The sequence below is a fragment of the Heteronotia binoei genome, chromosome 8 (assembly GCF_032191835.1).
Source record: "Heteronotia binoei isolate CCM8104 ecotype False Entrance Well chromosome 8, APGP_CSIRO_Hbin_v1, whole genome shotgun sequence".
NCBI lineage: Eukaryota > Metazoa > Chordata > Lepidosauria > Squamata > Gekkonidae > Heteronotia > Heteronotia binoei.
Window position 1 is genome coordinate 130,200,430 of NC_083230.1, and position 27,293 is coordinate 130,227,722.

The following is a 27,293-nucleotide window of genomic DNA, read 5'->3' on the forward strand; positions in this document are numbered from 1 at the left end:
ACAGACACCCTTTGAGGTAGATGAAGATATTGGATTTATATCCCGCCCTCCACTCCAAAGAGTCTCAGAGTGGCTCACAATCTCCTTTCCCTTCCTCCCCCACAACAGGCACCCTGTGAGGTAGATGAAGATATTGGATTTATATCCGCCCCTTCACTCCGAAGAGTCTCAGGGGGGCTCACAATCTCCTTTACCTCCCCCCCCCCACAGACACCCTGTGAGGTAGATGAAGATATTGGATTTATACCCCACCCTCCACTCTGAAGAGTCTCAGAGTGGCCTACAATCTCCTTTCCCTTCCTCCCCTACCACTGACACCCTGTGAGGTGGGTCGGGCTGAGAGGGCTCTCACAGCAGCTGCCCTTTCAAGGACAACCTCTGCCAGAGCTATGGCTGACCCAAGGCCGTGCTAGCAGGTGCAAGCGGAGGAGTGGGGAATCAAACCCATAAGGAGTATTATTTTTGTTACACGGAGAGACTTTGAGGTTTTTTCTTTTGCAGTAACCTCCGTGGTCCCGGCTTCGCTCACCACGTCATCTTTGGTGGAATTTCTAAGCAGGGATGCAACGGGGTGGGGGTTGCGTGTGCATAATTGCGACTGCAGTCTGGCTCTTGGATTGGTCCTGGCCCCGGCTGGCACACCTGACGGCTTGATGGGAGGCTGCCAGCTACGGGAGCCCGGCTTTGGTCTTCGGAGAGGCCTGCGGATGGAGACCGCTTTCCCCTCTGGGCCAACTCCTGCCCCATAAATCCTGCAGCCTGTGCTTAGTCCGTGCAGGAAAGGCGGGTTGCGAGTTAATAGCGATACAGCTTGTTCGTCGAACGGTGTTTGAGTCCAGTGATCCCTTTAGGGCCGACAAAATTTAATTCAAATCGATTCAAATTAAACTTTGTTGCCCTTGAAGGTGTTCCTGGACTCAGACTTTTTTCCATGGCTTCAGGCCACGGGTGGCCAAACTGTGGCTCTTTCACACATCTTGTGTGGCTCTTGAAGCCCCCACCGCCCCTTCAGCCGGCTTGGAGAAGGCATCTCTCTCTTTAACTCGCTTTGCCAAGCCAGCTGGTGTTAGAGAATGCGTTTAAAGGTAAAGTGGCTTCCTTTCCACCTCTCCCTCCCCCATCTGTTTGCCTTCCTTCCCGCCATCTAATGATTCCTCCTCTGACGACGTGTGGTTAGAGAGCACACGAAAGCGTACGTTCTAAATAAAAGTGAGTTGGTCTTAAAGGTGCCACTTGGCCTATTTGGACTCCTATTTTGGCCTATTTGGTCCTATTTTGGTCAGTGCAGTCTATACAGACCAGCAGTGGCTCTCCAGGGGGTCTCAGACAGAGGTCTTTCCCATCACCTATTGCCAGCAAGATCCTTTAACGGGAGATGACTGGGATCGAACCTGGGACCTTCCGTGTGCTAAGCAGATGCTCTGCCACTGAGCCACAGCTCCTTCTCACCTTTGGTCCACCAAGGTCAGTATTGTTTGGTTAGATCAGCAGCTCTCCAGGGTCTCAGGCAGAGAAAGGTCTTTCCCATCCCCTCCTGCCTGGTCTTTTTAACTGGAGATGCTGGGGACTGAACCTGGGACCTTCTGCCTGCCAAGCAGATGCTCTGCCACTGAGCCACAGCCCCACTTAATGTCTCTCCGGGGTCTCAGGTGGAGGTCTTTCTCATCCCCTCCTGCCTGGTCCTTTTCACTGGAGCTGCCAGGGATTGAACCTGGGACCTTCTGCACGCCAAGCAGATGCTCTGCCACTGAGCCACAGCCCCACTTCATGGCTCTCCAGGGTCTCAGGCGGAGGTCTTTCCAACCCCCTCCTGCCTGGTCCTTTTCACTGGAGCTGTCCGGGATTGAACCTGGGACCTTCTGCATGCCAAGCAGATGCTCTACCACTGAGCCACAGTTCCCTTCATGGCTCTCCAGAGTCTCAGGCTGAGGTCTTTCCCATCCCCTCCTGCCTGGTCCTTTTAATTGGAGATGCCGGGGATTGAACCTGGGACTTTCTGCATGCCAAGCAGATGCTCAGCCACTGAGCCATGGCCCCTCCCTCCCAGTTTCTGACTTACAACTTCTGTTGGGTTGCTGGCAGAAGAGATGCCTCTCGCCCAGTTTCCCTTCTCGTTTCTATTTCCTGCAAGCTGCTTCCTCTGGCATCCATCCAAGGCCTCTCCCCATTCTTCGCATGGATTTTTAAAAAAAGTTCTGGGCTGTCCTGAGAAACGAGTAGACCCGGGTCTCTGCCTGACACGTGCATGTGGAGGGGGAGGAGTGTTCCCTCTAATTCTTGTGGAGCCTTGTGAGCAAAAATTCTACTTTGTGAGCTACTGGAACAGAGTTGTGAGCTACCGGCAATAAAATTGTGAGCTGCTGCATCAGTTACTTTGCTCTGGGGCCATTCTTTCTGAGCTGAGACAAAAATGTGTGAGCCAGAGGCTAAAAAACGGTGAGCTAGCTCACGCTAACTCAGCTTTGAGGGAACGCTGAGGGGGTTCTTTCCCAGTAAATGTTCTCGTTCCTCTCCAATCTTTTTGCAGTTCCCTGCAGAACTTTCCGATTGGGATGTGGGCGGTGATTTTGGCCTGTGCAGATTTATTTAGCTGCTTTGTTTATTTATTTAAAGCATTGGGGAGGGAGGGTGGCTCAGTGGTAGAGCACCTGCTTGGTAAGCAGAAGGTCCCAGGTTCAATCCCCGGCATCTCCCACTAAAAAGGGTCCAGGCAAAGAGGCAAGAAAAATCTCAGCTTTGGACCCTGGAGAATTGCTGCCAGTCTGAGTACACAAGGCTGTCTTTGATGAACGCAGGGTCTGATTCAGTAGAAAGCAGCTTGATATGTTCATATATGTTGGGGAGGGACGGTTCAGTGGTAGAGCCTCTGCTTGGTAAGCAGAAGGTTCCAGGTTCAATCCCCGGCACCTCCAACTCAAAAGGGTCCAGGCAAAGAGGTGTGAAAAACCTCCGCTGGAGCTGCTGCCAGTCTGAGTAGAGAAGACTGACTTTGATGGACCCAGGGGAGGTCTGAAGGCAGCTTCGTATGTTCATTGATTAGCTGTCTTTCTGCTTTGCGGGGATTCAAGGCAGTTCACAATGCAAATAAGAATAAATCACTAGTTGGCACAATATATAAACATTGCTAGTTAAATGAAGGTGTTTAAACAGAGGCTCATGGACATCTGAAAGCAATGCTGATTCTGTGAATCTCAGCAGATCATGAGAAGACCCTTCTCCCAGTCTCAGAGGGGCTCACAATCTCCTTTACCTTCCCCCCCCCCCCACAACAGACACCTTGTGAGGTGGGTGAGGCTGAGAGAGCTCTCACAGCAGCTGCCCTTTCAAGGATAACTCCTACAAAAGCTATGGCTGACCCAAGGCCGTTCCAGCAGCTGCAAGTGGAGGAGTGGGGAATCAAACCTGGTTCTCCCAGATAGAGAGCTATGGCTGACCCAAGGCCATTCCAGCAGCTGCAAGTGGAGGAGTGGGGAATCAAACCCGGTTCTCCCAGATAAGAGAGCTCTGGTTGACACAAGGCCATCTCAGCAGCTGCAAGTGGAGGAGTGGGGAATCAAACCCGGATCTCCCAGATAAGAGAGCCATGGCTGACCCAGGGCCATTCCAGCAGCTGCAGGTGGAGGAGGGGGGAATCAAACCCGGTTCTCCCAGATAAGAGAGCTCTAGCTGACCCAAGGCCATTCCAGCAGCTGCAAGTGGAGGAGTGGGAATCAAACCCGGTTCTCCCAGATAAGAGAGCTATGGCTGACCCAGGGCCATTCCAGCAGCTGCAGGTGGAGGAGTGGGGAATCAACCCGGTTCTCCCAGATAAGAGAGCTCTGGCTGATCCGAGGCCATTCCAGCAGCTGCAAGTGGAGGAGTGGGGAATCAAACCCGGATCTCCCAGATAAGAGAGCTCTGGCTGACCCAAGGCCATTCCAGCAGCTTCAAGTGGAGGAGTGGGGAATCAAACCCGGTTCTCCCAGATAAGAGAGCTCTGGCTGACCCAAGGCCATTCCAGCAGCTGCAAGTGGAGGGAGTGGGAATCAACCCGGTTCTCCCAGATTAGAGAGCTCTGGCTGACCCAAGGCCATTCAGCAGCTGCAAGTGGAGGAGTGGGGAATCAAACCCGGTTCTCCCAGATAAGAGAGCTCTGGCTGACCCAAGGCCATTCCAGCAGCTGCAAGTGGAGGAGTGGGGAATCAAACCCGGTTCTCCCAGATAAGAGAGCTATGGCTGACCGAAGGCCATTCCAGCAGCTGCAAGGGGAGGAGTGGGGAATCAAACCCGGTTCTCCAGATGAGAGAGCTCTGGCTGACCCTGGCCATTCCAGCAGTGGTAAGTGGAGGAGTGGGGAATCAACTCGGTTCTCCAGATAAGAGAGCTATGGCTGTCCCAAGGCCATTCCAGCAGCTGCAAGTGGAGGAGTGGGAATCCAACCCAGTTCTCCCAGATAAGAGAGCTCTGGCTGACCCATGGCCATTCCAGCAGGTGCAAGTGGAGGAGTGGGGAATCAAACCCGGTTCTCCCAGATAAGAGAGCTCTGGCTGACCCAAGGCCATTCCTGCAGGTGCAAGTGGAGGAGTGGAGAATCAAACCCGGTTCTCCAGATAAGAGAGCTATGGCTGTCCCAAGGCCATTCCAGCAGGTGCAAGTGGAGGAGTGGGGAATCAAACCCGGTTCTCCCAGATAAGAGAGCTCTGGCTGACCCAAGGCCATTCCTGCAGGTGTAAGTGGAGGAGTGGGGAATCAAACCCGCTTCTCCCAGATAAGAATCCGCACACTTAACCACAACACCAAACTGACTGCATCAGTGCTTAGTTCTTGTGGCCTTTGTTCCACACCCAGGAAATACTGTTTACCACTTTGGGGTCAGTCAGCAATTTTTCTACAGACCAGTTTGGCAGGAGATCCTGGAAGTTTTTGCCATCTTCTGGAGCAGGGTCACTTGTGTGTGTTTGGGGGGGGGGGAATATTTATGAATTTCCTGCATTTTGCAGGGGGTTGGACTAGATGACCCTGGGTGTCTCTTCCAGCTCTATGATTCTATGACTAACTTAAAACTGCTCATAGAGAAGAATGACTCAAATGTCATTGTGGCTAAAACAGTTTTCAACCGCCTCCTGAAGCCTGAATGTGATTAGGTGTATCTCTGGGGAGAGGTTGTTCCAGAATTGTGGGGCTGTCACTGAAAAGGCCCTGTCCGGTGTGCCTGCCAGACAAGGTCCTTTGATTGATGGGCGTAGGGAAGGCCTCACTTGGTGATCTTAATTCCTTGGCGGGAATTTATGAGGGGAGACAGCCCTTCAGATTTCCCTCTCCCAAGCCCTGCGCAGCCTTTCTCCCAATGGAGGCCAGCTAGTTCCTCTGGATGGCCAAAAGCAGGGCAGAGAGGCCGAGGCCTTCTCTTGATGTTGCTTCCTGGCTTTGGGATTCAAGGATTGACTGCCTCTAAGCGTGGAAGTTCCCTTTATTCGCCACGGTTGGGTGGCCACCAATAGACCTCTCCTCCATTACCGGTGTAATCCCCTTTCCAAGGTGTCCCTTCCCCTGCCAGCTGATTCCACATTTGACAGAAGCAGCGCTGCCAGCGGTGGGAATTATTTCCCCATTTTTGCTTTTCCCTGCACGCCGCGTCCCTTCGTTTGGACGGACTTTTATTTCCGCGAGGAGCCGTTCCCCGCGGCTGGTGTGTGCGTGTGTGTTTAACGATAATAGGTTATTAATAGAGTCCTGTGTTTTCGTTGTTACAAAGTTTTGTTTGATATCCAAACACCCTGGCAGCCGTGCCTGTTGCGAGTCTGTGAGAAAGTTTCTGTTGCAATAAATACTTCCTTTTGTTTGCGTCCGGATTGCTTTTCTGCTTTTCGCTTTTCCTACTTGTCAGACTGCAGAAAATGTAAAGCTGCCTTTGCTGCGATCTCAAGAGGGTGCGGCTGTGTGTAACTAGGGGTCACTTTGTAGAAAAAAATAGATGGTGGCATTCATCCAGGGATTGTTATGCGGCTGCACCTGCTATTAATGGATGAGGTGGGGAGGGAGAGGGGGAACCATCAGAAAGGTGCAGCAGCTGCGTTCCTGTGAATTCAAGGTCTGGAGTAACTCAGGGGTGCTGTAGTACTTGCTGATACCTTTCCAGACTCCCACCAAGTGTTTTTAGAGAGTGGATGAGGCCAGATTGCTAATTCTCATGTGGCAGCCATTTTTGAGCCATTCTTGCCCCACCTAGCATGCAATGTCAGAATTCCAAATGTGCCCACTGGCTTAAAAACGCCGAGAATCCTAGTCTTTCACATTGAATTGAACTTTTCTTATGGAAAATGGTATTTATACCTCTGCCATATATTCGCCAAATGCAGTGCTAAGTTATAAATCAAGGGTGTCGAACTCACTTAGAATCATAGAGTTGGAAGGGGCCACCAGGGACACCTAGTCCAACCCCTTGCACGATGCAGGAAACTCACAGATACCTCCCCCTAAATTCACAGGATCTCCATAGATGGCCATCCAGCCTCTGCTGAAAAAACCTCCAAGGAAGGAGAGCCCACCACCTCCCAAGGAGGAACGGTCAGGAAGTTCTTCCTCATGTTGAGCTGGAAACTCTTTTGATTTAATTTCAACCCATTGGTTCTGGTCCTATCTTCCGGGGCCACAGAAAACAATTCCGCACCCTCCTCTATATGACAGCCCTTCAGGTATCATAGAACCATAGAGTTGAAAGGTACCTCCAGAGTCATCTAGTCCAACCTCCTGCACAATGCAGGAAACTCACAAACCCCTCCCCCTAAATTCACAGGATCTTCATTGCTGTCAGGTGGCCATCTAGCCTCTGTTGAAAAACCTCCAAGGAAGGAGAGCCCACCACCTCCCAAGGAAGCCTGTTCCACTGAGGAACCGCTCTAAACTCACAAACCCCTCCCCCTAAATTCACAGGATCTTCATCGCTGTCAGGTGGCCATCTAGCCTCTGTTGAAAAACCTCCAAGGAAGGAGAGCCCACCACCTCCCGAGGAGGAAGCCTGTTCCACTGAGGAACCGCTCTAACGAACAGGAAGTTCTTCCAAATGTTGAGCTGGAAACTCTTCTGATTTAATTTCAACCCATTGGTTCTGGTCCTACCTTCTGGTGTCACAGAAAACAATTCCACACCATCCTCTATAGGACAGCCCTTCAAGTCCTTGAAGATGGTGATCCTATCACCTCTCAGTGGCCTCCTCTCCAGGCTAAACATCCCTCCTTCAACCTTTCCTCATAGGACTTGGTCTCCAGACCCCTCACCATCTTCGTCGCCCTCCTCTGGACCCATTCAGAGGAGGGCTGACATAAATTGAGGTGGGCCTTGTTGGGCTGGGCGATGTTTGTACGTATTTAAGATTAGGTAGCAGAGATATAAACTTTATAAAGGACACAGACAAACACAATTAAAGATTTTTTTTTACAAAAAAAGAGCTTAAAACTTTAGCACTTGTTGGTCTTAAAGGTGCTTTCTTTGTATCTCTCTCATGGGATCCAGGGAACTGGGCAAAGGAAACTCTAACTCTTTCCTTCCTTCCCTTAGGGGGCCAGGAGGGGGGAGGAGCCTCAGCCAATAGAAGGAAGAGAGGCTTGGCTCAGTAGCTCGGCTGTGCAACTGAGCCTGGCAAAGCAAGCTCTGCCTCCTTCCCTTCCTCCCCGAGGGAGGAGCCTCAGCCACTGGAGAAAACAGGTTTTGCTCTGTAGCTCCTGTGCGATTTGAGCAAGCCTGCCAAAGCAAGCTGTGATGCAGAAGGAAGCAAGAGAGAGGGAGAAGGAAGCAGATGACAGCCAGTCACTCAGGGGCCTGGTAGAAGCCCTGCAGAGGCCTGATTTGGCCCCCCAGCCACATGTCTGACACCCTGTAATGATGCTGTTTGATGTTAAGTGAGTGCCAGCAGCTGACATTTGACGGCAAAAGCGTTGCATATTATCAGCTTGTTAGAATAGGACCCGGCATATCAGACTTGGTCAGTCTTAATAAAAGGAATTGCGTAGCTTTGATCTGGGGATTTTGCTTTGGGGCGATGGTGGCTCTCTGCACGCCTTCTACCGAGCAGTGGTTTTAACCGTGGCACTGTTGTTGACGTCCTAGAAAGTGTACGTAAGCAGAAGCGTGGGTCCCTGCCCTGCCGGTTACACTGTGGCAGTGACGTTTAATCGTGGGTATAAGCATGCACACAAAAGCTTATGCCAGAATTAATCTTCGTTGGTCTTACTGGACTCAGACTTGGTTCTGTTGCTTCAGGCACCTGACCCTATCTGGTCTGAGGCAGTAGAATGAACTTTGAGTCCAGGTAGCACCCAAGTTGGAGTGTCCTTGGCAGAGGGGCATCTCCTCCGGGAATCTTTCCCAAGCCTTTAAACGCCGGTCTGCCCCTGAATGTAGGAGAGGCAGAGAGAGTCTGCTTAACCTTTGCTCAGTCATTGCCCTCTTCCCCCTCACCCTCTGTCCTCACATCAGCAGGGTTGTGGGAGTCGCCTGCTGAGCTTTCAAGAAGACTGCACATTTATACCCCGCCCTTTTCTGTGAATCAGAGACTCAGACTGGCTTCCAATCTCCTATATCTTCTCCCCGCCCCCCCCGCACAACAGACACCCTGTGGGATGGGTGGGGCTTAGAGAGCTCTCGCAGAAGCTGCCCTTTCAAGGACAGCTCCTGCAAGAGCTCTGGCTGGCCCAAGGCCCTTCCAGCAGCTGCAAGTGGAGGAGTGCGGAATCAATCCCGGTTCTTCCAGATAAGAGTCCGCACATTTAACCACTGCACCAAACTGGCTTCTAGTGTCCTGGCCCCACTGGTGGACTACAATCTCCTTTACCTTCCACCCCCACAACAGACACTCTGTGAGGTGGGTGGGGCTGAGAGAGTACTCCCAGAAGCTGCCCTTTCAAGGACAACCTCTGCAAGAGCTATGGCTGACTCAAGGCCATTGCAGCAGCTGCAAGTTGAGGAGTGGGGAATCAAACCCGGTTCTCCCAGATAAGAGAGCTATGGCTGACCCAAGGCCATTCCAGCAGCTGCAAGTGGAGGAGTGGGGAATCAAACCCGGTTCTCCCAGATAAGAGAGATATGGCTGACCCAAGGCCATTGCAGCAGCTGCAAGTGGAGGAGGGGGGAATCAAACCCGGTTCTCCCAGATAAGAGAGCTCTGGCTGACCCAAGGCCATCCCAGCAGGTGCAAGTGGAGGAGTGGGGAATCAAACTCGATTCTCCCAGATAAGAGAGCTCTGGCTGACCCAAAGCCATTCCAGCAGCTGCAAGTGGAGGAGGGGGGAATCAAACCCGGTTCTCCCAGATAAGAGAGCTCTGGCTGACCCAAGGCCATCCCAGCAGCTGCAAGTGGAGGAGGGGGGAATCAAACCCGGTTCTCCCAGATAAGAAAGCTCTGGCTGACCCAAAGCCATTCCAGCAGCTGCAAGTGGAGGAGGGGGGAATCAAACCCGGTTCTCCCAGATAAGAGAGCTGTGGCTGACCCAAGGCCATTCCAGCAGTTGCAAGTGGAGGAGGGGGGAATCAAACCCAGTTCTCCCAGATAAGAGACATATGGCTGACCCAAAGCCATTCCAGCAGCTGCAAGTGAAAGAGTGGGGAATCAAACCCGGTTCTCCCAGATAAGAGAGCTCTGGCTGACCCAAGGCCATTCCAGCAGGGGCAAGTGGAGGTGTGGGGAATCAAACCCGGTTCTCCCAGATAAGAGAGCTCTGGCTGACCCAAGGCCATTCCAGCAGCTGCAAGTGGAGGAGTGGGGAATCAAACCTGGTTCTCCCAGATAAGAGAGCTCTGGCTGACCCAAGGCCATTCCAGCAGCTGCAAGTGGAGGAGTGGGGAATCAAACCTGGTTCTCCCAGATAAGAGAGCTCTGGCTGACCCAAGGCCATTCCAGCAGCTGCAAGTGGAGGAGTGGGGAATCAAACCTGGTTCTCCCAGATAAGAGAGCTCTGGCTAACCCAAGGCCATTCCAGCAGCTGCAAGTGGAGGAGTGGGGAATCAGACCCAGTTCTCCCAGATAAGAGTGCTCTGGCTGACCCAAGGCCATTCCAGCAGCTGCAAGTGGAGGAGGGGGGAATCAACCCCGGTTCTCCCCGATAGGAGTCATCACACTTAACCACTACACCAAACTGGCTCTCCGTGAAGCAGGGGGATGAACCTAGATGTACCCAGACCAAGTCCACCACTGTGACCATCTCTCCATCCTAGCAGTAACCTTACAAGGCAGGTCGCCGTGTGTGTCTTTGCCTCAACCCCCAGCGTGGTTTCATGCGTGGCAGAGTCCAGGTTCAAAGAATCCTGAAGCCAGCCCTTCCTCCCCTGGGTCGTGTGCTGAGTTTGTCCAGAAGGGGCCAGGGGTGGGTGGAAGGGCCAGCCAGAGTTTTGCTGGAGAAGTGGGCTGGGCTCCGTCCTGAGCCTGCGGAGAGGAGAAACCTCACCTGCGGGTGTCAACCTCTAATCCTCACGTCGTTTTCCTCCCTCTTACAGGCCTCTACGGGAAAGATGGCATCCTGCCCGCCCGGAAGATGCTCCGCGTCACAGGCAAAGGATTCTGGGAACAGCTGCTGGATTCACCCACCTTGTTGTGGCTAGGGCCTCGCCTGGGACTGGACACGGAGCAGGGGATGGAGGTGCTCTGCCTCCTGGGGGTGCTGCTCTCCTTCGGGGCCCTGATCCTGGAGCCCTTGCGCGACAGCCTCGTCTTCTTGGTTCTCTGGGCCCTCTACCTTTCTCTCTATCAGGTATGGTCCGAGGGGCGGGCAGTGAGCGGGGCATGATTTTGTTGAGGGTGGTGTGGCTATTAGTGGAGGTGTCACGTTCTCCGGGGGCAGGCAGGCAGGCAGTCCAAAGCCAGTCCAAGGTCAAAGCCCTGGAAGTCCAGCAGGAGCCGAGTCACCAATGCAGAATCGCAAACCAGGGTGGTGAGAACCAGAGAGGATTGTGAGGAACTCCAAAGGGATCTGTTGAGGCTGGGTGAGTGGGCGTCAACGTGGCAGATGCGGTTCAATGTGGCCAAGTGCAAAGTAATGCACATTGGGGCCAAGAATCCCACCTACCAATACAAGTTGATGGGGTGTGAACTGGGAGAGAATGACCAAGAGAGAGATCTTGGGGTCATGGTAGATAACTCACTGAAAATGTCAAGACAGTGTGCGATTGCAATAAAAAAGACCAACGCCATGCTGGGAATTATTAGGAAGCGAATTGATAACAAATCAACCAGTATCATAATGCCCCTGTATAAATCGATGGTGCGGTCTCATTTGGAGTACTGTGTGCAGTTCTGGTCACCACACCTCAAAAAAGATATTATAGCATCGGGAAAAGTGGAGAAAAGGGCAACTAGAATGATTACAGGTTTGGAACACTTTCGCTATGAAGCAAGGTTAAAACGCTTGGGGCTCTTTAGCTTGGAGAAATGTCGACTGCGGGGTGACATGGTAGAGGTTTACAAGATTATGCATGGGATGGAGAAGGTAGAGAAAGAAGTACTTTTCTCCCTTTCTCACAATGCAAGAACTCGTGGGCACTCAATGAAATTGCTGAGCAGTCGAGTTAGAACGGATAAAAGGAGGTACTTCTTCACCAAAGGGTGATTAACATGTGGAATTCACTGCCACAGGAGGTGGTGGCGGCTACAAGCATAGCGAGCTTCAAGAGGGGGTTAGATAAAAATATGGAGCAGAGGTCCATCACTGGCTATTAGCCACAGTGTGTATATAAATGTATGTATGTATAAATATAAATTTTTGGCCACTGTGTGATATAGAGTGTTGGACTGGAGGGGCCATTGGCCTGATCCAACATGGCTTCTCTTATGCTCTTATGTCTGGGGCAGTGATGCTCTGTATTCTTGGTGCTTGGGGGGCAACAGTGGGAGGGCTTCTGGTGTCCTGTCCTCACTGAAGAACCTTCTGAGGGCACCTGAGTTTTGGCCACTGTGTGACACAGCGTTGGACTGGATGGGCCATTGGCCTGATGCAACATGGCTTCTCTTATGTTCTTATGTGACACAGAGTGTTGGACTGGAGGGGCCATTGGCCTGATCCAACATGGCTTCTCTTCTGTTCTTATGTAACACAGAGTGTTGGAATGGAGGGGCCACTGGCCTGATCCAACATGGCTCCTCTTATGTTCTTATGTGACACAGAGTGTTGGACTGGATGGGCCATTGGCCTGATCCAACATGGTTTCTCTTCTGTTCTTATGTGACACAGAGTGTTGCACTGGATGGGCCACTGGCGTGATCCAACATGGCTTCTCTTCTGTTCTTATGTGACACAGAGTGTTGGACCGGATGGGCCACTGGCGTGATCCAACATGGCTTCTCTTCTGTTCTTATGTGACACAGAGTGTTGGACTGGATGGTCCATTGGCCTGATCCAACATGGCTTCTCTTCTGTTCTTATGTGACACAGAGTGTTGGACTGGATGGGCCATTGGCCTGATCCAACATGGCTTCTCTTCTGTTCTTATGTGACACAGAGTGTTGGACTGGATGGGCCATTGGCCTGATCCAACATGGCTTCTCTTATCTTTTTATGTGACACAGAGTGTTGGACTGGATGGGCCATTTGCCTGATCCAACATGGCTTCTCTTATGTTCTTATGTGAAACAGAGTGTTGGACTGGATGGGCCATTGGCCTGATCCAACATGGCTTCTCTTATCTTTTTATGTGACACAGAGTGTTGGACTAGATGGGCCATTGGCCTGATCCAACATGGCTTCTCTTACCTTTTTATGTGACACAGAGTGTTGGACTGGATGGGCCATTGGCCTGATCCAACATGGCTTCTCTGATGTTCTTACGTGACACAGAGTGTTGGACTGGATGGGCCATTGGCCTGAACCAACATGGCTTCTCTTATGTTCTTATGTGACACAGAGTGTTGGACTGGATGGGCCATTGGCCTGATCCAATATGCCTGTTCTTATAGAGGGAACACATAGTCTGGGGCAGTGATGCTTTGTAATCATCTTGCTTGGGGGAGGGGGGCAAGAGTGGGAGGGCTTTTGGAGTTCTGACCTTCTGGTGGATCTCCTTATGGCTCCTGGGTTTTGGCCACTGTGTGATACAGAGTGTTGGACTGGATGGGCCATTGGTCAGATCCAACATGGCTTCTCCTATATTCTTATATCTGGGGCAGTGAAGTTCTGTCTTCTTGGTGCTTGGAGAGGCACAGTGGGAGGGCTTCTTCTATCCTGTTCCCACTGGTGGACCTCCTGATGACACCGGGTCTTTTGGCCACTGTGTGATACAGAGTGTTGGACTGGATGCACCATTGGCCAGGTCCAACATGGCTTCTCTTTTGTTCTTATATCTGGGGCAGTGATTGTATTCTTGATGCTTGGGGGGGCACAGTGGGAGGGCTTCTGATGTCCTGGCCCCACTGGTGGACCTCTTGATGACACCTGGGTTTTTTGACCACTGTGCAACACAGAGTGTTGGACTGGATGGGCCATTGGCCTGATCCAACATGGCTTCTCTTATGTTCTTATATCTGGAGCAGCGATGCTCTGTATTCTTGGTGCTTTGAGGGGGCAGCAGTGTGAGGGCTTCTAGTGTTCTGTCTCCACTGGTGGACCTCCTGATGGCACCTGGTGTTTTTTTTGGCCACTGTGTGACTTGAAGTGTTGGACTGGAGGGGCCATTGGCCTGATCCAACATGGCTTCTGATAAGTTATTATGCAGGCCCATATCCACGGGGGTGGGGGTCATGTCCTCTCTGCTAAATCCCCCGCTTCCCCCTGTAGGAGCCCTCTGTACAAATTGGCCCCCCACTCCCCACCCCACCAAATTTCTTACCTCGGGTGCCCCTCCACCTCAGATTTTTTGGCTACGGGCCTGTTCTTATGTTATAGCATCCTCCTTGTAATCTCTCTCTCTCTTTGTCTATTACTGTTCTTACAGCTATTGCCTCAGGCAGAAGGGCTCCTTATAATCTAGCTGTAAACTCTGAATTGCTCTGGAGGGTTTCCTCACACTCAGCATGGAAAAGTTCCGTTGCCTGCCGGGGGCTGCTCAGGGACTCTGCTGTCTGGTTGGGTTCCCGGCTGCCTCTTGCCTTTTAAGGCCATGGCGAAGCGGAGAAGGAATTTGGCCTCAGCTGCTGGAGGAGATCTGGGGCGGTGGGGCGGGAATCCTCAGCTCTTTCGGAAGCTCCCCTGCTGGGTGTTGGTCTCCTACTGGCAGAAGCTCTTGATGCCGTGGCACCACGTGGAATTCCACCCCCCCCCCCCCTCTGAGCACATTCCATGTCTCAGTTTGGTGAGAAGAATTTTCAGAAGGGAGAGGTGGCGGCTGGGAAATGGAGTTCTGGCCTGGCCTGGGGAAGCCCTTCCGACCACAGCAGTGCCTGCGGCTCAAAGACACCCTGGCTGTGTTGGAGAACTGCGTTTATTTTATTTTATTTTTATTGGGTTTATATCCCGCCGTTCCTGCAAGCAGGCTCAGGGTAGCTAACAAGCATTATGGCCGTAGAATATAGAATCTTCCAGAAGTGATTAACATCTGGAATTCACTGCCACAGGAGGTGGTGGCGGCTACAAGCATAGACAGCTTTAAGAGGGGCTTGGATAAAAATATGGAGCAGAGGTCCATCAGTGGCTATTAGCCAGCGTATTGTTGGAATTCTCTGTCTGGGGCAGTGATGCTCTGTATTCTTGGTGCTTGGGGGGGCACAGTGGGAGGGCTTCTAGCCCCACTTGTGGACCTCCTGATGGTACTTGGTTTTCTTTGGGGTTTTCTTGTGGCCGCTGTGTGACACAGAGTGTTCGACTGGAATGGCCTTGGGTCAGCCATAACTCTCCTATTTGGGAGAACCGGGTTTGATTCCCCGCTCCTCCACTTGCAGCTGCTGGAATGGCCTTGGGTCAGCTAGAGCTCTCTTATCTGGGAGAACCGGGTTTGATTCCCCGCTCCTCCACTTGCAGCTGCTGGAATGGCCTTGGGTCAGCCAGAGCTCTCTTATCTGGGAGAACCGGGTTTGATTCCCCACTTCTCCACTTGCAACTGCTGGAATGGCCGGGGCTCAGCCAGAGATCTCTTATCTGGGAGAATCAGGTTTGATTCCCCCTCCTCCACTTGCAGCTGCTGGGATGGCCTTGGGTCAGCCAGAGCTCTTTTATCTGGGAGAACCGGGTGTGATTCCCCACTCCTCCACTTGCAGCTGCTGGAATGGCCTTGGGTCAGCTAGAGCTCTGGCAGGAGTTGTCCTTGAAAGAGCAGCTGCTGCGAGAGCTCTCTCAGCCCCATCCCGCTCACAGGGTGTCTTTGGTTGGGGGTGGGGAGGTAGAGGAGATTGTGACCACTCTGCAACTGAGATTCAGAGTATAAGGCGGGATATCAATCCAATAATCTTCAGCCATCAATCAAGGAGCTGAACTGAGGAACTTCCTTTCCTTGGAAACGAGGCCAGGCCTGGTGTGTGCCTGCCCTCCTTTCTGCTTCCCAGCCCCTCCCCAGCCATTCTCATGCCCCAAAGGGGAGGCCCCAAATCCTCTTCTTTGCACGCAGTCAACTGGAACGGCAGCTGGCTGGGTTCGCTTGCTTGGCCCGGAGCCCGTTGCGTGGGAGGGAGCTGACTTCAGCCAGCCTCGGGGCTCTGCGGCTTTTCCTTCTCCCTGCGCGGTGTGGAGGAATGCCCTCCTCTCAGGAATTCGCAAGGGCAGGGCTTGTGCTTTTGTTCTGTCAAGCAAGTCAGCGCCTGTTCCTTCGGGTCGGCCTCCAGGAGGCTGGAAGAACCCCCTTGCTGCCCCCCCCCCGTCCCTGCTCAGTGCCGCCGCCATCATCCCTTGCCCCCCAAAAACCTCAAAGCTTTGCAGTCGCTGCCAAACAATTCTGTGACAAATTCAAGCTGGACGTCCTGTGAGGAGTCAGCACCTCCGAATGGAGCGTTAAAACGTGAAGATATGAACCTATGATGCTGCCTTCTACTGAATCAGACCCTCGGTCCATCCAAGTCAGTCTTGTCTTCTCAGACTGGCAGCAGCTCTCCAGGGTCTCCAGCAGAGGTTTTTCATGCCTCTTTGCCTGGACCCTTTTGAGTTGGAGATGCCGGGGATGGAACCTGGGACCTTCTGCTTACCAAGCAGATGCTCTACCACTGAGCTATAGCCCACTTCATGGCTCTCCAGGGTCTCAAACTGAGGTTTTTCATGCCTATTTGCCTGGACCTTTTTGAGTTGGAGATGCCGGGGATTGAACCTGGGAGCTTCTGCTTACCAAGCAGAGGCTCTACCACTGACCCACCAACCCTCCCCAGCATGAACATATAAGAACATAAGAGAAGCCATGTTGGATCAGGCCAACGGCCCATCAAGTCCAACACTCTGTGTCACATAAGAACATAAGAGAAGCCATGTTGGATCAGGCCAACGGCCCATCAAGTCCAACACTCTGTGTCACACAGTGGCAAAAAATTTTATATAAACACATACACTGTGGCTAATAGCCACTGATGGACCTGTGCTCCATATTTTTATCTAAACCCTTCTTGAAGGTGGCTATACTTGTGGCCGCCACCACCTCCTGTGGCAGTGAATTCCACATGTTAATCACCCTTTGGGTGAAGAAGTACTTCCTTTTATCCGTTTTAACCTGAATCTACTGAATCAGACCACCCTAGGTCCATCCAAGTCAGTCTTGTCTTCTCAGACTGGCAGCAGCTCTCCAGGATCTCAACCTGAGGTTTTTCACGCCTACTTGCCTGGACCCTTTTGAGTTGGAGATGCCAGGGATGGAACCTGGGACCTTCTGCTTCCCAAGCAGATGCTCTACCACTGAGCTATAGCCCACTTCATGGCTCTCCAGGGTCTCAAACTGAGGTTTTTCCTGCCTATTTGCCTGGACCTTTTTGAGTTCGAGATGCCGGGGATTGAACCTGGGACTTTCTGCTTCCCAAGCAGATGCTCCTCCACTGAGCCACCATCCCTCCACCATCTCTCCCTATAATTTGTGTATATTTACATTAATATATATAAACCTATGAAGCTTCCTTCTACTGAATCAGACCCCCCTGGGTCCATCCAAGTCAGTCTTGTCTACTCAGACTGGCAACCGCTCTCCAGGATCTCAGCCTGAAGTTTTTCACGCCTACTTGCCTGGACCCTTTTTAGTTGGAGTTGCCAGGGATTGAACCTGGGACCTTCTACTTGACAAGCAGGTGCTCTGCCTCTGAGCCACCGTCCCTCCCCAACATATATGAACATATGAAGCTGCCTTGTACTGAATCAGACCTCCCTGCGTCCATCCAAGTCAGTATTATCTACTCTGGCAGTAGCTCTCCAGGGTTTTCCACGCCTCTTTGCCTGCACCCTTTTTAGTTGGAGATGCCAGGGATTGAACCTGGGACCTTCTGCTTACCATGCAGATGCTCTACCACTGAGCCACCATCCCTGCCCAAGATTTGCACAACCCCAGTTCAAATATCTGATGAAGCCTCAGTGCGAAACAGGCAGTTCCAGCTTTGCGGACCCGTGATCAATTCTTGGAATTGGGGGACAGCTTTATTGCCACTGATAGTCCCTGAAAAATGACACTGGTTCTTTCCTCTACTGATGGAATGATTGCAGTGAAACTGCGGATTTGTTTTCTGCCGGTTGTACCGGAAGGTTTTCAGGGCAAAGGGAAATTTGTATGAACAAACATGTATGAAATTCTTTTTCACTGTTTATATTGCACTTTTGAAATTTTGGAATCCTAGAATCATACAATTGGAAGGGACTTCTAGGGTCATATAGTCCAACCCCCTGCACAATGCAGAAACTCACAAACACCTCCCCCTAAATTCATAGGAATCCTCATTGCTGTCAGATGGCCATATAGCCTCTGCTTAAAAACCTCCAAGGAAGGAGAGCCCACCACCTCCCGAGGAGGAAGCCTCTTCCATTGAAGAACCCCTCTAAACTCACAAACACCTCCCCCTAAATTCACAGGATCTTCATTGCTGTCAGAGGGCCATCTAGCCTCTGTTTTAAAACCTCCAAGGAAAGAGCCCACCACCTCCCAAGGAGGAAGCCTGTTCCACTGAGGAACCACTCTAAACTCACAAACCCCTCCCCCTGAATTCACAGGATCTTCACTGCTGTCAGAGGGCCATCTAGGCTCTGTTTTAAAACCTCCAAGGAAAGAGCCCACCACCTCCCAAGGAGGAAGCCTGTTCCACTGAGGAACCACTCTAAACTCACAAACCCCTCCCCCTGAATTCACAGGATCTTCACTGCTGTCAGATGGCCCTCTAGCCCCTGTTTAAAAACCTCCAAGGAAGGAGAGCCCACCACCTCCCAAGGAGGAAGCCTGTTCCACTGAGGAACCGCTCTAAATTCACAAACACCTCTCCTAAATTCACAGGATCGTCATTGCTATTAGATGGCCATCTAGCCTCTGTTCAAAAACCTCCAAGGAAGGAGAGCCCACCACCTCCCAAGGAGGAAGCCTGTTCCACTGAGGAATCGCTGTAACGGTCAGGAAGTTCTTCCTCATGTTGAGCTAGAAACTCTTTTGATTTAATTTCAAACCATTGGTTCTGGTCCTACCTTCCGGGGCCACAGAAAACAATTCCACCCCATCCTCTATATGACGGCCCTTCAAGTGCTTGAAGATAGGGATCCTATCACCTCTCAGCCTCCTCCTCTCCAGGCTAAACATGCCCAGCTCCTTCAACCTTTCCTCAAAGGACTTGGTCTCCAGACCCCTCGCCATCTTGAATTTGGCATATGGCTGCTTGCCAGTAATTGCAGCCGTGAGCCTTTGAGGTTTTTTCCATGGCTTCCTCTGATTGCTTCTGTCATCCCTTGCCACCCAGAGGTGCTAAAAAACAAACTGCATACCACTAGCTGCCCCCATTGGCTCCTGATGCAAGGAGCTGTACGTCAAACGTTCTGTGTTTGCCGTGCTCTTCAGAGGCTCTATCTAATTGCCACGCCTCCCCGTTACGCTCCACGAGCTAGTGCCAGGGTTCGAGCGGTCATACCCCTCTCCTTCACACCACCTTACAGGTAGCAAGCCCAAACAGGCACGGTGCGTTGGCAGAGGTCAGGCTTAGAGCATTCAAAATAGAAGGAGGTTTACTGAGCAAATAAAAAGAATCCACGCGGTCTGTTCAAACATCCAGGCTGAGGAAGGGAACAAAGGACAGGTGGAAACACGCAGTCATAAGAACAAAAAGGAAGCCATGTTGGATCAGGCCAGTGGCCCCTCCATTCCAACACTCTGTGTCACATAAGAACAGAAGAGAAGCCATGTTGGGTCAGGCCATTGGCCCCTCCAGTCCAACACTCTGTGTCACATAAGAACATAAGAGAAGCCATGTTGGGTCAGGCCAGTGGCCCCTCCAGTCCAACACTCTGTGTCACATAAGAACAGAAGAGAAGCCATGTTGGATCAGGCCAGTGGCCCCTCCAGTCCAACATTCTGTGTCACATAAGAACATAAGAGAAGCCATGTTGGATCAGGCCGATGGCCCATCCAGTCCAACACTCTGTGTCACATAAGCACATAAGAGAAGCCATGTTGGATCAGGCCAATGACCCATCCAGCCCAACACTCTGTGTCACACAGTGGCCAAAAAAACACAAGTGCCATCAGGTCCACCAGTGGGGCCAGGACACTAGAAGTACTCCCACTGTGCCCCCCCAAGCACCAGGAATACAGAGCATCACTGCCCCAGACAGATATAAGAACATAAGAGAAGCCATATCGGATCAGGCCACTGGCCCATCCAGTCCAACGCTCTGTGTCACATAAGAACAGAAGAGAAGCCATGTTGGATGAGGCCAGTGGCCCCTCCAGTCCAACACTCTGTGTCACAGAAGAACATAAGAGAAGCCATGTTGGATCAGGCCAGTGGCCCCTCCAGTCCAACACTCTGTGTCACAGAAGAACATAAGAGAAGCCATGTTGGATCAGGGCAGTGGCCCATCCAGTCCAACACTCTGTGTCACATAAGAATATAAGGGAAGCCCTGTTGGATCAGGCCAATGGCCCATACAATCCAACACTCTGTGTCACATAAGAACAGAAGAGAAGCCATATTGGATAAGGCCAATAGCCCATCCAGTCCAACACTATGTCACATAAGAACATAAGAGAAGCCATGTTGGATCAGGCCAATTTTCCATACAGTCCAACCCTCTGTGTCACGTAAGAACATAAGAGGAGCCGTGTTGGATCATGCCAGTGGCCTATCCAGTCCAACACTCTGTGTCACATAACAGAAGCCATGTTGGATCAGGCCAATGGTCCATCCAATCCAACACTCTATGTCACATAAGAACATAAGAGGAGCCGTGTTGGATCAGGCCAATGGCCTATCCAGCCCAACACTCTTTTCATATAAGAACATAAGGGAAGCCATGTTGGATCAGACTAGTGGCGCATCCAGTCCAACACTCTTTGTCACACAGTGGTCAAAAAAACAGTGCCATCAGGAGATCCATCAGTGGGGCTTGAAGCCCTTCCACTGTGTCCCCCAAGCACCAAGAATACAGAGCATCACTGCCCCAGACAGAGAGTTCCAACAATACACTGTGGCTAATACCCACTGATGGACCTCTGCTCCAGATGTTGATCCAGTCCCCTCTTGAAGCTGTCTATGCTTGCTGCGGCCGCATCTACTGTGGCAGTGAATTCCATGTGTCAATCACCCGTTGGGTAAAGAAATCCAATACCATCTTCTTCAAGGAGGAGGGATAAGGTGGTTGTGGGTCTGGAAATCAAATTCTCAGAGTAGAGTTTGAAGGAACAGCTTACTTGTCCTGGAGAAGAGAAGAGTGAAGGGGAGACGTGATCGCAGCCAACTTCACCCCACCCACTTTCTAACAATACAGGAAAGGTGTCGGCAGCATGGCAGGGACCCCTGCTCTAAGTAAAAACTTGTCTGTGCCGGGCTTGCGCTCCGAAGTCCGCAGCAACGCTTGAGCGTGTAAGAGAGTTTTTTTTCCCCTCTGTAATGAGCTGAAGTCATTTCTGCGTTGTGTCTTGCTTAGAGATGTGAAGGCCTGGACAAAAACCGGAACATTTTTTTTTTCTTCTGAAAAATTGAAAAAAAAAGAAAAGAAATTGATTATGGAACATTTTATTTTAACATGATGAATAAAATATTTCAAGACAAGGTGATCAAGTATTTTCCAAATCATTTCTAAAAAAATATGCATGGTATCAGATTATTCTAATTTCTGCACATTGAGGACAAGCAAGTCCTAGGTCATGCCCATTCATTGCAACTTAGTCCTACACTCCCTTCTTGACACTTCCCCCCTCTTCAATTCTTTTTATGAGAATGAGTTTTTAATTTTTATTTCATACTGCGGAGAGGAAATATGAATAATTGTTACTTCTGGATTTTTAAAAATTGTTTTGTGGAGGGTTTTTTTTGTTGTTGTCTGTTCCACACAAACTACTAAACAGCTCAGGAGATTGTTGCTCCATTTGTTACAATTACAAATGAATATTATTTAAAAAGTAAATTTTGTTTGTAATAATTGTTTGCATACACTATATGTTTAATATGGTAGTTGTGACAATTTCATGGCAAGTAAAATTGTCCGTAGTCATATTTTATGTTCCGAAAGTAACAGAATGACTTTCGATCTGGAAAAGAAAAAAGAAGTATCATTTTTTCAATTTTTCCAAAAATGTCTGGTTTTTTTCCCAGGGAAGAAAAACTGGATTTTTTTCCGAGCTTCAAAATTTCCAGAAATTTTGCATCTCTAGTCCTGCTTTCCAAGCGTTAGTAGCAGAACCAGCTACTTAAGTGTTTTGTGCTTGGAGTTTTATTTGTTGATTAACACATTTACATCCTACCTTTCCTCCTGCTTTAAGGCATTTTTATGGTTCCTTTCCTCACACCGCTTCCCTTCTGCCAGATGCCAGTCTGAGAACATGCAAAGCGTAATCTCAAAGATAGCAGTATCAGGGTGATTCTAAGCCAGTTTGGTGTAGTGGTTAAGTGTGCGGACTCTTATCTGGGAAAACCAGGTTTGATTCCCCACTCCTCCACTTGCACCTGCTGGGATGGCCTTGGGTCAGCCATAGCCCTGGCAGAGGTTGTCCTTGAAAGGGCAGCTGCTGGGAGAGCCCTCTCCAGCCCCACCCACCTCACAGGGTGTCTGTTGTGGGGGGAGAAGATATAGGAGAATGTAAGACGCTCTGAGTCTCTGATTCAGAGAGAAGGGTGGAGTATAAATCTGCAGTCGTCTTCTTCATCTTCTTGGGTGGCGGGCGTTTCTCTGCATGGGTGCACCCAGCAGGAATGCTGGTCCTAGAAGGTCGGACCAGAACCAATGGGTGGAAATTAAATCAGAAGAGTTTCTGGCTCAGCATTAGGAAGAACTTTCTGACCGTTAGAGCGGTTCCTCAGTGGAACAGGCTTCCTCCTGGGGAGGTGGTGGGCTCTCCTTCCTTGGAGGTATTTCAAAAGAGGCTAGATGGCCGTCTGACAGCAATGTGGATCCTGTGAATTTAGGGGCAAGTATTTGTGAGTTTCCTGCATTGTGTAGGGGGCTGGACTAGATCAGGGGTGGCCAACGGTAGCTCTCCAGATGTTTTTTGCCTACAACTCCCATCAGCCCCGGCCAGCATGGCCAATGGCTGGGGCTGATGGAAGTTGTAGGCAAAAAACATCTGGAGAGCTACCGTTGGTCACCCCTGGACTAGATGACCCTGGAGGGTCCCTTCGAAATCTACTATTCTGGGTTTCTAACTCCTTTGCATGTTAGGCCACATAGCCCTGATGTAGCCAATCCTCCTGGAGCTTACATACAGTAGGCCCTTTAAGAAGAGCCCTGTAAGCTCCAGGAGGATTGGCTATATCAGGGCTGCGTGGCCTAAGGTGCAAAGGCGTTCCTGCTACGAAAAAAGCCCATTGGCAGCCAGTCGGTTCCTACCCCTGAAATCAGAGGGGCCACCTGCGTTGGCCGGGTTGTAGCCAGAGAGCTGAGGTAGATGGGAGGGGGGTGTTTGAGTTCCAAATTATTTCTTCAACCTTTTTGCCTACTGCTTTTTCTCCTGAAGGAGAGGGGCTCGCTGTGGCTCACAGATGCAGGTTTGGCTTAAACTGCAGGGGGTGGGAAGAGTTCTCTCCCCCCCCCCCCCATCAGCCTCTTCCTTTTCGGAGGCCCTGCTTTGAAGTGTTCTTTTCTCCCCCCCCCCCCCTCCCGGTCTCTCGTTGCAGGTGGGACAGGTGTTCCTCTACTTCCAGTGGTGAGTGGCGTGCTTCCTACCTTGTGAGCCCTGCCTGCCTGAGCCACTCTGAGAGTCTCAGTTTCGGAGTGGAGGGCAGGATATAAATCCAATTCATTCATTCCTTCCTTCCTTCCTTCCTTCCTTCCTTCCTTCCTTCCTTCCTTCCTTCCTTCCTTCCTTCCTCCCTCCCTCCCTCCCTCCCTCCTTCCTTTCTGGTTTTTCAACAGAGGCTAGGTGGCCATCTGACAGCAATGAAGATCCTGTGAATTTAGGGGGAGGGGTTTGTGAGTTTAGAGCAGTTCCTCAGTGGAACTGGCTTCCTCAGAAGGTGGTGGGCTCTTCTTTCTTGGAGGTTTTTCAACAGAGGCTAGATGGCCATCTGACAGTGATGAAAATCCTGTGAATTTAGGGGGAGGGGTTTGTGAGTTTAGAGCGGTTCCTCAGTGGAACAGGCTTCCTCCTTGGGAGGTGGTGGGCTCTCCTTCCTTGGAGGTTTTTCAACAGAGGCTAGATGGCCATCTGACAGCGATGAAGATCCTGTGAATTTAGCGGGAGGTGTTTGTTGGTTTCCTGCATTGTGCAGGGGGTTGGACTAGATGACCCTAGAGGTCCCTTCCAACTCTAGGATTCCTTCCTTCCTCCCTTGGAGGTTTTTAAACAGAGGCTACATGGCCATCTGACAGCAATGAAGATCCTGTGAATTTAGGGGGAGGTGTTTGTGGGTTTCCTGCATTGTGCAGGGGGTTGGACTAGATGACCATAGTGGTCCCTTCCAACTCTAGGATTCCTCCCTCCCTCCATTCCTTCCTTCCTTCCTTGGAGGTTTTTAAACAGAGGCTAGATGGCCATCTGAGAGCAATGAGGATCCTGTGAATTTAGGGGGAGGGGTTTGTGAGTTTAGAGCGGTTCCTCAGTGGAACAGGCTTCCTCCTTTGGAGTTGGTGGGCTCTCCTTCCTTGGAGGTTTTTAAGCAGAGGCTTGATGGCCATCTGACAGCAATGAAGATCCTGTGAATTTAGGGGGAGGGGTTTGTGAGTTTAGAGGGGTTCCTCAGTGGAACAGGCTTCCTCCTGGGGAGGTGGTGGGCTCTCCTTCCTTGGAGGTTTTTAAGCAGAGGCTTGATGGCCATCTGACAGCAATGAAGATCCTGTGAATTTAGGGGGAGGGGTTTGTGAGTTTCCTGCATTTTGCATGGGGTTGGACTAGATGACCCTGGAGGTCTCTTCCAACTCTCAGATTCTATGAGAGAATGGTTAGTGCAAGAGAATGCCTCCAGGAACAGCTGGCTCTTGCTGGTTTGACCCAGGTCATCTTCCCTCCTCCAAACAGGGACAGCCTTCTACTGGAGACGGGGTTCTTGGCCGTGTTGGTGGCACCGTTCCACCTCCTGAAGTGGCGCTCAACGGCCTGGCGGGCGCACGACGGGGTGACCTTCTGGCTGGTGCGCTGGCTGCTCTTCCGCCTCATGTTCGCCTCGGGGGTGGTGAAGCTGACCAGCCGCTGCCCCACTTGGTGGGGGCTCACGGGTGAGTGGGGGCTGGGGGGGGAGAGGCCGCGCTCTGAACTCGCAGACCAGAGTTATAGGCGGAGGAAACAGGCAAGAGGTCATGGCAGGAGGTGATCGCGAGGTGACAGGGATTCAGATCTGCGTTGTCCAACAAAGGAGTGTGCGTGTAGTCTGCCATCAGGTCCTTTCAGTATCCTAATGCCCCTGTACAAATCGATGGTGCGGTCTCATTTGGAATACTGTGTGCAAGTCTGGTCACCGCACCTCAAAAAGGATGTTATAGCATTGGAAAAAGGGCAGAAAAGGGCAACTAGAGTGATTAAAGGGTTGGAACACTTTCCCTATGAAGAAAGGTTAAAACGCTTAGGACTCTTTAGCTCAGAAAAAAAGTCAACTGAGGGGTGACATGATAGAGGTTTGCAAGATGATGCATGGGATGGAGAAGGTAGAGAAGAGGCCTTTTCTCCCTTTCTCACAATACAAGAACACGTGGGCATTCAATGAAATTGCTGAGCAGTCGGGTTAGAACAGATAAAAGGAAATCCTTCTTCACCCAAAAGGTGATTTACAAGTGGAATTCACTGCCACAGGAAGTGGTGGCGGTTATAAACATAGATGGCTTCAAGAGGGGATTGGATAAGCATATGGAGCAGAGGACCATCAGTGGCTATTAGACACAGGGTATTGTTGGAACTCTATTTCTGAGGCAGTGATGCTCTGTATTCTTTGTGCTTGGGGGAGCGAAACAGTGGGAGGGCTTCTGGTGTCCTGGCCCCACTGATGGACCTCCTGATGGCGCGTGGGCTTTTTGGCCACTGTGTGACACAGAGTGTTGGACTGGATGGGCCATTGGCCTGATCCAACATGGCTTCTCTTCTGTTCTTATGTGATACAGAGTGTTGCACTGGATGGGCCATTGGCCTGATCCAATATGGCTTCTCTTCTGCTCTTATGTGACACAGAGTGTTGGACTGGAGGGGCCATTGGCCTGATCCAACATGGCTTCTCTTATGTTCTTATGTGACACAGGGGGTTGGACTGGAGGGGCCTTTGGCCTGATCCAACATGGCTTCTCTTCTGTTCTTATGTGACACAGAGTATTGGACTGGATGGGCCACTGGCCTGATCCAACATGGCTCCTTATATTTTCTCTCTATATTTATGTGTGCCTATGTGGAGATTTTACACATGTTGCTCATTTACTATTTTTTTTATGATTTATGTCATTGTGGCATGCTAATAAAGTCTATTATAAAGGCAAAAGAAAGAGGGAGAGATGCCACCTCCCTCCTCACCTAAGTTTCCCACTCTTACCTTTCTCTCTCCTGCCAGCCCTGACCTACCATTATGAGACACAGTGCATTCCCACGCCCGCTGCCTGGTTCGCCCACCAGTTGCCTGTCTGGTTCCAGAAGTTCAGTGTGGTGGCCACCTACGTCATAGAGATAGCCGTCCCGGCCTTCTTCTTTGCACCGGTCCGACGCCTCCGCCTGTTTGCCTTCTACTGCCAGGTAGCTCTGGGCTCGGAAAGAGGTTCTTGCCAGTTCGTGGGCAGAAAGAATGGTGCCAGTCAGCTTGTGCGTTACTGAGCTCTGCTGGTGGTGGGAGAAATGGAATCTCAGCAGGAACTCTGGGGGAACGGGGTAGTCTGCCCATCCTATGGGAGCCACAGCCAGCCCCACTGACACGTCATGAGGGGATCAGAATTGTAAACTGGTTGCCTCTCTCTGACCCAGCTTTCATAGAATCACAGAGTTGGAAGGGACCTCCAGGGTAATCTAGTCCAACCCCCTGCACAAGGCAGGAAACTCACAAACACCTCCCCCTAAATTCACAGGATTCTCATTGCTGTCAGATGGCCATCCAGCCTCTGTTGAAAAACCTCCAAGGAAGGAGAGCCCACCACCTCCCCAGGAGGAAGCCTGTTCCACTGAGGAACCGCTCTAAACTCACAAATCCCTCCCCCTAAATTCACAGGATTCTCATTGCTGTCAGATGGCCACCTAGCCTCTGTTGAAAAACCTCCAAGGCAGGAGAGCCCACCACCTCCCAAGGAGGAAGCCTGTTCCACTGAGGAACCGCTCTAAACTCAGAAACACCTCACCCTAAATTCACAGGATCTTCATTGCTCTCAGAGGGCCATCTAGCCTCTGATGAAAAACCTCCAAAGAAGGAGAGCCCACCACCTCCCAAGGAGGAAGCCTGTTCCACTGAGGAACCACTCTAACGGTTAGCAGTGCAATTGGCCCAAGGTCACTCGCCACAGAGTGGAGATTTGAACTTGGGTGGCCCACAGAGCCAGTTTAGTGCAGTGGTTCAGAGCACAAACTCTAATCTAGGAGAACCAGGTTTGATCCCTCTCCTCTTCCACCTGCAGCTGCTGGTGTGACCTTGCGTCAATCCCAGTTCTCTCAAAGCAGTTTCCCTTAGAACTCTCTCAGGCCCACCTGCCTCGCAGGGTGTCTGTTGTGGGGAGGGGAAGGAAAAGGAGATGGGAAGCTGAGTGCAGGGGTGGGGGCACAAAGCCAAATTATTCTTCATCTTTAGATCCCGCTCTGACACACTAATTGCTCCAACGTGCTGATACACTCAGGTGGGTAGCCCTGTTGGACTGACAAAA

The 27,293-nt window shown here is 51.1% G+C and overlaps 2 protein-coding genes and 1 non-coding gene across 3 annotated transcripts in view; 1 reads left to right on the forward strand and 2 right to left on the reverse strand.

Annotated features, from left to right (window-relative positions):
* Positions 1-747, reverse strand: part of LOC132575800 (inositol oxygenase-like) — a 20,277-nt gene extending 19,530 nt beyond the window's left edge. Inside the window, exon 1 of the mRNA XM_060244490.1 lies at positions 643-747. Coding sequence (XP_060100473.1) covers positions 643-747 — 105 coding nt within the window. The remainder of the gene's footprint in view (positions 1-642) is intronic.
* A 326-nt stretch (positions 748-1,073) lies between these two features.
* Positions 1,074-27,293, forward strand: part of LOC132575801 (lipase maturation factor 2-like) — a 47,879-nt gene continuing 21,659 nt past the window's right edge. Inside the window, exons 1-6 of the mRNA XM_060244491.1 lie at positions 1,074-1,085; positions 2,528-2,561; positions 10,396-10,721; positions 23,156-23,184; positions 24,496-24,692; positions 26,006-26,184. Coding sequence (XP_060100474.1) covers positions 1,074-1,085; positions 2,528-2,561; positions 10,396-10,721; positions 23,156-23,184; positions 24,496-24,692; positions 26,006-26,184 — 777 coding nt within the window. The remainder of the gene's footprint in view (positions 1,086-2,527; positions 2,562-10,395; positions 10,722-23,155; positions 23,185-24,495; positions 24,693-26,005; positions 26,185-27,293) is intronic.
* Positions 1,691-1,762, reverse strand: TRNAA-GGC (transfer RNA alanine (anticodon GGC)). The gene has a single exon. It is a non-coding gene; the product is annotated as a tRNA-Ala (tRNA).